The sequence below is a fragment of the Podarcis vaucheri genome (genome assembly GCF_965113315.1).
Source record: "Podarcis vaucheri genome assembly, chromosome: 13".
Lineage (NCBI taxonomy): Eukaryota > Metazoa > Chordata > Lepidosauria > Squamata > Lacertidae > Podarcis > Podarcis vaucheri.
Genome location: NC_138751.1, coordinates 1,368,167 through 1,380,031, shown reverse-complemented (window position 1 = coordinate 1,380,031; position 11,865 = coordinate 1,368,167). Strand labels below are relative to the sequence as shown.

At 53.5% G+C, this 11,865-nt stretch overlaps 1 protein-coding gene across 1 annotated transcript; it reads left to right on the top strand.

Moving 5' to 3' along the window:
- Positions 1-342: 342 nt before the first annotated feature.
- Positions 343-11,588, top strand: LOC309518039 (2-acylglycerol O-acyltransferase 2-like). The gene is made up of 6 exons (XM_082197827.1): positions 343-497; positions 1,663-1,841; positions 5,202-5,406; positions 7,070-7,244; positions 9,564-9,763; positions 11,013-11,588. The coding sequence occupies exons 1-6, from the start codon at positions 404-406 to the stop codon at positions 11,165-11,167; spliced, it is 1,008 nt and encodes a 335-aa protein (XP_082053953.1). The 5' UTR covers positions 343-403; the 3' UTR covers positions 11,168-11,588.
- Positions 11,589-11,865: the final 277 nt, after the last annotated feature.

The window sequence follows — 11,865 nt, the reverse complement described above, 5'->3', positions numbered from 1 at the left end:
GCCACCGGCGAGGGATTCCTCAGCTGCACTGCGGTGGGGCTGGACTAGATGGCCTTTGGGGGTCCCTCCCTGCTCCACAATTCTAGGGTTCCTTAGATACCCTGAATAAAAGCGGCGTTTCAGCTTCCGAGCCCGCCCTTCCTTGCCGCAGCCCATCCCAAAACAGCCTGTCCGCCTCCTCCCTGCGCTTTTACGCGCGCAAATCCCACCGGCGCAGCTTTTGCCCGGTGGGATGACGGCCTGCCAGGTGTAGCCTGCCCATTTGGGGGGCGGGCGGGGCCGCTGCCCGTCCAATGGGAGCCTGGGGGGGGGGCGAGGCGGGGCTGGACTCTGCCCCAGATAAGCCTCCTCTCCGGCGCGGGCGGCGTTTTCTGCCTCCGGTCTCTGCCCCGCGGCGCTCGCGATGCTGCTCCAGTTCGCCCCGCTGCGGCTCCCGCTGCGACGCCGCCTCCAGACCGCCGCGGTGCTGCAGTGGGTCTTTTCCTTCCTGGCGCTGGGTGAGGTCTCTGGAAAGGGGTGGGGGGGGGCTTCTCCTATGGGGCAAGGACCCAGGGCGCTTGGGAAGGGGCTGGCTCCGGGGGGCGCTGCCCGCAGGTGGCGAAGAGGCGGGCATCCATTTCGGGGCGGGGGGAGAGGAGACTTCCCTGTGCCCATTTCAGGGGCGCTGCAGGATTTTCGCTTTTTGGGGGGCGGTGCAATTCCGGGGATTCTTTAACAAAAAAAAAGTCGAGGCGGGGGGAGTTTGGCGCCTCTCAAGGAGTTTGTGGGCTGCCTTGCTTGGCTGAACGTGCGTTGCTTCGGGGGGGGGTGTCCCTCCTTCTAGCTCCCCACTAGGAAAGGGGGCGACTCTGCCAGCTTGGTTGAAAGCAGCGTGCAGAATCCGCCCTGCAAGGAGGGTGTCGATTTGGAGGGAGCAAGGAATGAGCTTTGGGTCGGCTGCGCAGGTGGGTGGGAGGCTGGGGAAGGGCGGGAGGGGGGTTGGAGAAGGGTCTTTTCTGCGGCATCCCATCAGCGTCTGTTCCAGAGCCGCGGCCACAGCAGAGTGCCTCTGAGCATGTGCAGAGAGAGGTCCCTTTTGCTGGCTGTTTGAGCAGACATTCCTTGCCACTTTCCGCTTTGTAGAGTTTACCTTTGCATACCAACCTTCGTCTAGGCACGGTTTGCAGCTTAATAATGCAACGTAAAAAAAAGGCAAAATAGATAATAAGACGAAATAACAAACAAGAGCAAATACAAAGAAATATATACTTCAAAAGGTATTGGGTGTTAACCAGCCAGAGGCAGAGGCTGAGCTGAGACATGGAGCATGTGCAGAGTGCCTTTCCTTTCACAGTGCGGGGCAGCCCAGTCAGATGGGTGGGGTGTGAATAGTAAAATTATTATCCTTATCACCATGTTCAAGAGAAACATTTTTATGTATTGTGAAGAAGCTCCCTTGAACGGGACCCCAAGGGGTCATCCAGCCCAAACCCCTTTGAGGCAGGAATCGGCTGGGGTGGAGCAGGGGCCGGTCCCTTTCCCAGCAGCCACCCTCTCGGAGGGGCTTGTGGTGTGGGATTTGCAGGCATTGTATGTGTGTTGGTTTTCCCGGGTGGGGCGAACACTGAGGACTAGCCTCTTGAGGGCACCTAACTGAACCCAGGGCTGCCTCTCTCTCCCCAGCGCAATGCTGCCTGGTCTTGTTCCTCGTCTTGCTCCTGGGAGATGGCTGGGTGCTGGCTGTGCTCTACGCCGCATGGCTATACCTGGACTGGGAGACCCCGGCCAGAGGGGGCCGCCGCTCCAACTGGGTCCGCAACTGGGCTGTGTGGCGCTACTTCCGAGACTACTTCCCCATGACGGTGAGCAGGGCGTGTGTTTGTGTGTGTGTGTCTTGGGGCTGTGAAATCTGAGGGCTCCCTTGGACAAAAAACCAGGACCCCAGCCGGGAATCCCAGAGCAAAACAGCAGCCACTCAGCTTGGTCTTGATTGAAGACTGTCAGACAGGACTCCCACCTGCCTCAAGTGGAACAAGATGGAAGCCCCAAACAAAAGAGAACCCAAACTTTGATTAGCTGCTCATCCCCATGTCAGAGGGACGTGGGTGGCGCTGTGGGTTAAACCACAGAGTCTAGGGCTTGCCGATCAGAAGGTTGGCAGTTCAAATCCCCACAACCGGCTGAGCTCCCATTCCTCGGTCCCTGCTCCTGCCAACCTAGCAGTTCGAAAGCACGTCAAAGTGCAAGTAGATCAATAGGTACTGCTCTGGCGGGAAGGTAAACGGCGTTTCCGTGCGCTGCTCTGGTTTGCCAGAAGCGGCTTAGTCCTGCTGGCCACATGACCCAGAAGCTGTACGCCGGCTCCTTCGGCCAGTAAAGCGAGATGAGCGCTGCAACCCCAGAGTCGGCCACAACTGGACCTAATGGTCAGGGGTCCCTTTATCTTTAATCCCCATGTTACACCCCCCCCAAACGAAATCACTAATACATCACAGTTACATCATGAAAGGAGAGGTCTGGGGGCAGTAATCTGAGCATCCTGGACCCTGCCCCATGGTTCCCCTTGCCCTCCACCAAACACCCATCAAGTGGAACAAAAGGGATATTCACATTTCCCTGTTTCCCAGCCAAGTTCACCCCACCCTTTTGTCTTCATCTGGGTTTGTTCTTTCTGGAATGGCTACCTGTCTGGCACTCAGGTATCAGGAGGCCAGGGATTATCCCTCAGGCAGAGGGGCTGCTGAGGAGCTGAGCTCACAGGTCTAGATGAATTTCTGAAGTTTTCCCAGTGAGCCAGTACAGAGATCCATTGCTCAGTGAATTCTTACATTTGGTATTGTGCAGCAAAGGCCCTTTGAATAGAGAGGAAGAAACTGTGATGAAGTGTTTTGTGGGGACAAGTCACAAAAGTAATTGTGCTGATTTTGGTAGTGGGCTGCATGTACATGGTATCTGCTGGAGGGGCAACCCCCCCCCCACCTATGCATAAATTCCTGCAACAGGGCCTGGCGTGACCTGTGCCCTCCTTGGCCGGGTGGCGTGCAGAGAGTTGCAGCTGGTGCCAGACATCTTGCCCTACTTTCCTTTGGAGGCCAAGGGGTCTTGGCATCTGGGCATCCCAGGACCTCCAGGACCTTCGATGCTGCAAACCCAGCGGTTAGACTTCGCCCCAGGAGACAGAGAGATGCCAAAGGCCGGAGTCGGAAGGGGGACCCCAAGGGACATCTAGCCCAACCCTCTTGCCTTGCAGGAATTGCAGCTGACGAATCCCTGATCCGGATGGCCAGCCAACCTCTGTTAAAAACCCTCTGAGGAAGGGGAGCCCCCTGGCTTCTGGGTCAGTTGAACGCCTCTTGCAGACAGAAAGTTGTTATATGTAACGTCAAATAAGAGAAATGTGTAACAAATTGAGAATTAATCGGTTTAAGTGATGAAAACCGGATATGCAGAGAGATATAATCTATAGGGGGACGCGGGTGGCGCTGTGGGCTAAAGCCTCAGCGCCTAGGGCTTGCCGATCGAAAGGTCGGCGGTTCGAATCCCCGCGGCGGGGTGCGCTCCCGCTGCTCGGTCCCAGCGCCTGCCCACCTAGCAGTTCGAAAGCACCCCCGGGGGCAAGTAGATAAATAGGTACCGCTTACCAGCGGGAAGGTAAACGGCGTTCCGTGTGCTGCGCTGGCTCACCAGAGCAGCGTTGTCACACTGGCCACGTGACCCGGAAGTGTCCCCGGACAGCGCTGGCCCCCGGCCAATAGATGTGAGATGGGCGCACAAACCCCAGAGTCTGTCAAGACTGGCCCGTTCGGGCAGGGGTACCTTTACCTTTACCTTTATAATCTATATATCCTTCTGGCTTCTCCACATCCTCCTTTGGCCGCTGCCTGCCTCCCCATTGCCCTCGCCGGACCTTCCTCTCTGCTCCACTTGACCTGGGTACAAATTCCACCTCTGTTTGAACAGCAGGAGCAAACATTCAGGAAAAGCCACATTCCTTCTGTCCTGTAGAAAAGAGAAGACTTCCCCGGAGTCCTTCGCAGACCCATAAAAGCTCTGCAGCCCCATGGGAGGGGGTCAGTGTCTGCCCCATATTGGAGAGGTGTGTGGGAGGCGGAGGCTGCAATGGCAAGGCTGAGCTGAGACACGGAGCATGTGTAGAGTGCCTTTCCTTCCACAGTGTGGAGCCGGCGCTGCTGCAGCTGCCTCCTAATATCCTCTTTGCATTTGTAAGGAAACTGTGGAACTCCCTGCTTATTGATGTCAGCCAGGCGCTTTTGCAGGGCTCTTTTGGCTGAGAACATTTCTGCTTAGAGCCAGACCTTCAGGATAGGTCAGATATTTAGACCGTGGTGCTGATAACGCCAAAGTTGTGGGTTCAATCCCCGTGTGGCATAGCTGCCTATTCCTGGGGTTGGACTAGATGATCCTTGGGTTCCCTTCCAACTGTTATTCCAAGGCCTGTCCAGATGTTTAGAAAGCCGGTGTCTTAATCTGTTTTGAGTTGATTGCTGGCTTTATTCTTCGATTGTTCTGAAGAGTTGCTTTTACCAGTACTTTTATTGACAGACTCTCTTCAGTTTAGTTGGCCTGGGTGAAGATTTGACGTTTTCATCCCCAAAAAGTTTTTGATTTGAGCTTCTACTGAAATGAGGCTGCATTTTAACGTTGTGTTTTAATCCTGTTTTTATGCTGTATTTTAATCGTTTTTTATACCTGGTGTTAGCTGCCCGGAGCCTGGTCTTGGCTGGGGAGGGCAGGGTATAAATAAAACTTATTATTATTCATCAATTGCTCTCAGGTTTCCCCCCCCCCCCTCTGTGTGTGCAATAAATAAAACCCCACAGGTATGCTGCAGGTTTCCATCTGGGTTCAGAAGTGGGGCTCCCCAATGGGGCTGGCCCTGGGAACCAGAGAATGGCTTTGAGCCACAGAATTGTAGGGTTGCGTGGGACCCCCAAAGGTCATCCAGCCCAACCCTCTGCAGTGCAGTGACAACATCTGCGGGAAACACCCATATCCCTCTAGGGTAATTCATTGCGGGGGTCACCAAATACCCTCTCCCCCTACCACCTTCGGGTGCCCTCCCCTCCCCAAAAAGTGGGGTATGTGTGTGTGAGGAATGTCCCCTGCCTGCCTTCATTCATTCTCCCTTGCACTGCCTGCCCCCCATGTTTCCGGCTGCTCCCTCACCCTGCCCCCCTCTTTCTCCCCCCGCCCCACGGCAGCTGGTGAAGACAGTGGATCTGGACCCCTCGCGCAACTACCTCTTCGGCTTCCACCCCCACGGAGTGCTGGTGGCTGGCGCCTTCGGGAACTTCTGCACGGAGGGCACCGGCTTCTCTGCCCTCTTCCCGGGACTCACCCCACACCTGCTGATGCTGCCCTTCTGGTTCAAGGTGCCCTTCTTCCGAGACTACATCATGAGCGGCGGTGAGAGGCTTGGGGGACCCGGGCAGGGGGCTGCCGGGCTTGGGTGGGTAGGTGTGGGGCAAGAGGAACCGCCACGTGCCATTATATGAACTGAATATTGCATATGGCTAGGAAGAACTTCCTGACAGTAAGAGCTGTTTGACAGTGGAATTTGCTGCCAAGGAGTGTGGTGGCGTCTCCTTCTTTGGAGGTCTTTAAGCAGAGGCTTGACAACCATATGTCAGGAGTGCTCTGATGGTGTTTCCTGCTTGGCAGGGGGTTGGACTCGATGGCCCTTGGGGTCTCTTCCAACTCTAGGATTCTATGATTCTATTCTATGATTCTAGGAGTCTTGGTTGACCACAAACTTGACATGAGCCAACAGTGTGACGCGGCAAGTAAAAAAGCCAATGCAATTCTGGGCTGCATCAATAGGAGTATAGCATCTAGATCAAGGGAAGTAATAGTGCCACTGTATTCTGCTCTGGTCAGACCTCACCTGGAGTACTGTGTCCAGTTCTGGGCACCACAATTCAAGAAGGACACTGACAAACTGGAACGTGTCCAGAGGAGGGCAACCAAAATGGTCAAAGGCCTGGAAACGATGCCTTATGAGGAACGGCTAAGGGAGCTGGGCATGTTTAGCCTGGAGAAGAGGAGGTTAAGGGGTGATATGATAGCCATGTTCAAATATAGGAAAGGATGTCACATAGAGGAGGGAGAAAGGTTGTTTTCTGCTGCTCCAGAGAAGCGGACACGGAGCAATGGATCCAAACTACAAGAAAGAAGATTCCACCTAAACATTAGGAAGAACTTCCTGACAGTAAGAGCTGTTTGACAGTGGAATTTGCTGCCAAGGAGTGTGGTGGAGTCTCCTACTTTGGAGGTCTTTAAGCAGAGGCTTGACAACCATATGTCAGGAGTGCTCTGATGGTGTTTCCTGCTTGGCAGGGGGTTGGACTCCATGGCCCTTGTGGTCTCTTCCAACTCTATGATTCTATGGTTCCGGTCACCTCTCCTTTAAAAGGATATCGAAGAGTTGGGAGAGGTTCAGAAGGAGATGATGGAGCGACTCTCCTATGAGGAAAGGGGGGGGGGGCTTTTAAGTTTAAAGACAAGCAAGAGGCTATGAAATCATGTGTGGCATGGAGAAGGTGGAAATAATAATAATAATAATAATAATAATAATAATAATAATAATAATTGACTTAAATTGATTTTAAAATGAATTGATTTTAGAATCTTGTGTTACTTTTATTGTTGTTAGCCGCTCTGAGCCCGGCTTCGGCTGGGGAGGGCGGGATATAAATAAAATGTTATTTATTATTATTATTATTATTATTATTATTATTATTATTATTATTACTACTACTACTACTATAATTTATTGTTTGTAGGCCACCCATCCGACTGGGTTTTCCCAACCACTCTGTGGGGGCTTAACAGCAAATAAAAACATCACAGAGGAAAGTTTTCCTCCCTTTCTCAAAGCACGGGGACTTGCTGAATGTGGCAAGGTTCTGGACACAGAAAGGAAAGTCCTTCTTGTAGCACAGACTGTGGAACTCCCTGCCACAGGAGGCGGGGATGGCTACCAAGTTTGTTGTCTTAAGAATTGTAGAGTTGGAAGGGAGCGCTCTCTCTCTCTCTCTCTCTCTCTCTCTCTCTCTCTCTCCCTCTGCAGGGCTGGTTTCCTCGGACAAGAGCAGCGCCGCCTACCTCCTTGGCCACGAAGGCGGGGGCCAGGTGGCCGTGATCGCTGTTGGGGGGCCTCCTGAGTCGCTTGACGCCCGACCCGGAGCTCTGACCCTCCAGCTTCGCAACCGCAAGGGCTTCATCAAGATGGCGCTGCAACATGGGTGAGTTTGGGGGCGCAGGGGACCCTCTGCTGTTGCTCCTCGCGACTTGTCCGTAGCGAAATCCCCTAGCCCTGATCAAGCCGGGCTCTTTTTAAATATAATGTTATTCAGGCTTTTCAACATGCAATTAAAAAAACAAGAAGAGCAGAAGCAAAACAAAGATATCGGAAAGAGAACGAAGAGGAAAGCAAGAGAGAAAGGAATAATAACAGGAGAGAGGGAGGGAGAAGTAACAGTGGGGGGGGGGAAATATTTGATCCCCTGCTAAATTTGCCGTTCTGACAAAGAAATGACCCGTCCATCATTTTAATGGTAGGTTTATCGTAGCTGTGAAAGATAGAATAACAACAGGAAACACCCCCCCCCCAGAAACCCAGAAGACAAAAGTCAGAGATTGGCGTGCATTATAAATGAGTGAAATAAGTATTTGATCCCCTATCAACCAGCCCGATGTCAGGACTACCTGGTATCTTCACAAATACTTACAGTGGTGCCTCGCAAGACGAAATTAATTCGTTCCGCAAGTCTCTTCGTCCTGCGGTTTTTTCGTCTTGCGATGCACGGTTTCCCATAGGAATGCATTGAAAATCAATTAATGCGTTCCTAGGGAAACCGCCTTCAGACCAGGTCCGGGAACAGCTTTCCGAAGTGGGGCGGCTGGGGCAGGTGTCCCCGCCCCCCCTCCCCACTTCGGAACAGCTTTCCGAAGTGGGGCGGCTGGGGCAGGCGTCCCCGCCCCCCCTCCCCACTTCGGAACAGCTTTCCGAAGTGGGGCGGCTGGGGCAGGCGTCCCCGCCCCCCCTTCGGAACAGCATTTTAAAATCTCCCCGGGACACGGGGAGATTTTAAAATGCTGGGGTTCGGCAGCGCTTCGCTCCCGACCCCCAGCATTTTAAAACCTCCCCGGGACAGAGACTTCTCTGCTGTCCCTTGGAGATTTTAAAATGCTGGGGGTCGGCAGCGAACGCTTCGCTCCCGCCCGCCAGCATTTTAAGATCGCCCGGGGCAGGCGGGGGGAGCAAAGACTTTTGCCCCCCGCCGGCCTTCAGAAGAGGTCGGCTGTGGGCGAAAGTCTTTGCTCCCGAGCGCCAGCATTTCCCTATGGGCTTTCGTCTTGCGATGCAAGCCCATAGGGAAATTCGTCTTGCGAAGCGCCTCCAAAACAGAAAACCCTTTCGTCTTGCGGGTTTTCCGTCTTGCGAGGCATTCGTCTTGCGGGGTACCACTGTATTTCACTCATTATAACTCACATCAATCTCTGACTTCTGGGTTTCTGGGGTTTTTTTCCTGTTGTTATTCTGTCTCTCACAGCTAAAATTAACCTACCGTTAAAATTATGGACGGGTCATTTCTTCGTCAGAGGGCAAATTTAGCAGGGAATCAAATATTCTCTCGCCCCCCCACTGTAAAAATGACTTGCAAGTATCCGCCCATCAGTTATTCCTGCAAAATTCCTCGTAATAATCTGACGTTCAATCCCGAGTAATGCCCAGATATTCCTCCCTCTGCTAGCTGACGCTTTCCCAATTTTAAATCCAGGCACCACAGGTTAATTCCTTTTCCTTCCCACCCAAAAGTCAAAAATTATTATTTATTGTAAGTGTCAGCCTTCATCTTCCTCCAGTCCCAATCTCACAACTTCACTGCCAGATTTAGAAAGAAATATTCACTCCTTATTCTTTATTCCTCATGAGTTTTTTTTGCTGCGTTTATAGAAAAAGACAGTGCTTAGGGATTGCTCGCATTTTTGACTCAAGAAAATCACCATTTTATAGTTCAAATCAGGGAAAATAAAGTAAATGGACAAAAGTACAAAGATTCACAAAATATTTAGGCGTATGCGTACCCCCCCAAAAAAAATAAATCTATGGGCTACTTTTAAAATGAGGCTGCATTTGCATTTTAACCTGTATTTTAAATTGGCTTCCCCCCTCCTATTATGTTTTTACTGTAATTTTATTGGTGTTAGCCGCCCTGAGCCCGGCTCTGGCCAGGGAGGGCAGGGTATAAATAAAATTTATTATTATTATTATTTATTATTATTAAAGCAGTGGAATAAGACCCATAGCTGTAACTGATTATGAATTATACCAGCAGGGCTCTTTGTATGGAACCTCCTGTTCCAAGAGCAGTCTACCAGGTTCCTAGATTTCTTAGGGGTATTTGGCCACAGGCTTCTGGACTGGGTGCCCCCCCCCCTGGCCTGATCCAGCAGCGTCCTTAAGGTGCAGCCTGCTGGCCAGGCCCCCACCCTGGGCCCCATTGCTCATTCATTCTCTCTCTCTCTCTCTCTGCCCCCCACTTCTCCCTCCCTCCCAGAGCTGGCCTGGTCCCCGTCTTCTCCTTTGGGGAGAATGAGCTCTTCAACCAGGTCTCCAACCCCCAGGGCTCCTTCATCCGGGCAGCGCAGGAGCGCCTCCAGAAGGCCATGGGGCTGGCGCTGCCCCTCTTCCACGCCCGGGGGGTCTTCCAGTACAACGTTGGGCTCCTGCCGTTCCGGAGACCCATCTACACAGTCGGTGGGTAGAGCGCGGGTGTGTGTGTGTGTCTCCTAGGTGGGCTGGACCCGTTTGCCAGCAGAGCGGACTCCCTTGGAAAGTTGACAATCCTCCTGCGTGGGACTCTTTGGCCGCCATCTCTGCATTGCAGCGGGTTGGGCTAGATGGCCTCTGGGGTGTCCCACCCAACCCGCGTACGGTTCTTTGCTTCTGCGACCTTGGAAGGCCGCGGGCTTTCCTTCACGGGAGGCTTTCAGTCAGGAATTCTTTGGCTGCCGCTCCCTGCCTTTGAGAGGGTTGGGCTGGATGACCTCCAGGGAACCCCTTCCGACTCTACAATTCTGTGCAAAGCCATTTCTGGATGAGGCCGGTGGGGCCTCCCCTCCTAAACCACCCAACCTGGGCCTCTTCTGCCTGCCCCACGGCACCTCTCGTCTCTGCCCCACTTTGCTCCTGGGCTGATGCAACACATACACCCCCCCCCCAACGCTGACTTCTGTACCATCTCTGCCTTTTGCAACCCTCCCTTCCCTCTGGGCCTTCCTGGAAGCAGAGCTGTCGCCTTGGACTTTGGCCTTGGCAGAAGGGGGGGGGGATTTCGGGCTGACTCAGCGTGCTGCAACTCCCGGGGGGGTGGGTGGGTCTCTCTTTGCAGAAGCCAAAAACCGGACCCTTTGACACCCCCCCCCTTTGATGGAGAAAGGCTAACCCTCCCTTTGCTGCCTTCCTTTCCCAATCCCTGCCCAGACATTTTGCTGCAAGCTTCCACATTTGCGACCCAAAGGCTATGGGGGGGGGGGGGAGAGCTGGTGAGTTTGCCTTGGAACCATAGAACTGTAGCATTGGAGGGGGGACCCCTAAAGGTCCTCTAGTCCAGCCCCCTTTCACAATGCTGGAGTCGTAGCGAAGGAATCCCTTGTCCCAGCACCCCTAAGCCTGGGGTGTGAGTGTGTGTATGTAGATTTTATGGGGGGGGCAGTCAAGCACTTGGCTGTGCAGCTAGCATCCTTCAGGGCCGAATCCTGGCCTTGCCCGCTCTAACCACTTAGCCAGTGGAGGAGTTTGTTGTGACCCTAAAAGAAGCCGTCAGTGTGTGTGGGGGGGGGAGGTGACCCCAGGAGTCAGAATAATGGAACTGAATTGCAGGGGACCCCCAGGGGTCATCCAGACCAACCCCGTGCAATCTGGGGCAAGCCAAGCAACTGGAATACTTCTTGGTGCAGAGTTCGAGCACTAACTCTCTCTCTCTCTCTCTGTCTCCCACCCACAGTGGGGGCCCCGATCCTCGTGCCCAAGACCCCCCACCCGTCATCCGAGGCCATCGACGAGCTGCACAAAACCTACCTGGAGAAGCTCAACCAGCTCTTTGAGGAGAACAAGGCCGCGTACGGCCTCCCTGAAGACAGGCACCTCGAAATCGTGTAGGGCAGGGCGGGGGAGCGAAACCCACGGACACCCCCCACCCCGAAAGAGATCCCCTGTGGGGAGCTTATTTCCTGGACTGCATGAAGGGGTTCCTGGAGAAGAAGACTGATGAGGAACCATTTCAATACTGGGGGGTCCCCCAGTCTCAGGAGGGGGGCACCCTGATTTTTGACCCTTGAAGGATTCCAGGGAAGGAGGTGGAGGGGGTGACGTGCACTTAAATGGGGGGAGCTGGATAATGGCTGCTTTTATGAAAGCTGTATACTTGCCTCCTGGGGGGTAGTTCCCTGTTCTGTGCTTGCCTGAACCAAGGGGGATGTGGGTTGCCCCCCCGTATGAAATGCTCCTTCAGCCTCTAAGCAGTTGCCCCCCTTGTTCTCCTTCTGCAGAAGTAATAAAGGGCAGAATTGTCTTTTCAAAATGATGTGCGCTGCAGGGTTTGTGCAAAAGACAAAAGGTTGCCTGCCCTCCTTGCCCCCTTCACCTGGTTCAGAGATGGGCTGCCACCTCCTTCTCCTGCCCCCCCCATTCCCGAAAAATACACACAGCATGGAGAAAGCTGCAAGGCTGAAATAATTATTCGGGTAGCGCAGAGTTAAACTGCAGAACTCCCTTAGGCGGTCAATGGCTCCTAGCCAGGAGGGCTCTGGTCTGAATTCCAGAGCCTGAGAAGCACAAGGCGGGGAGATTTGTGGGTT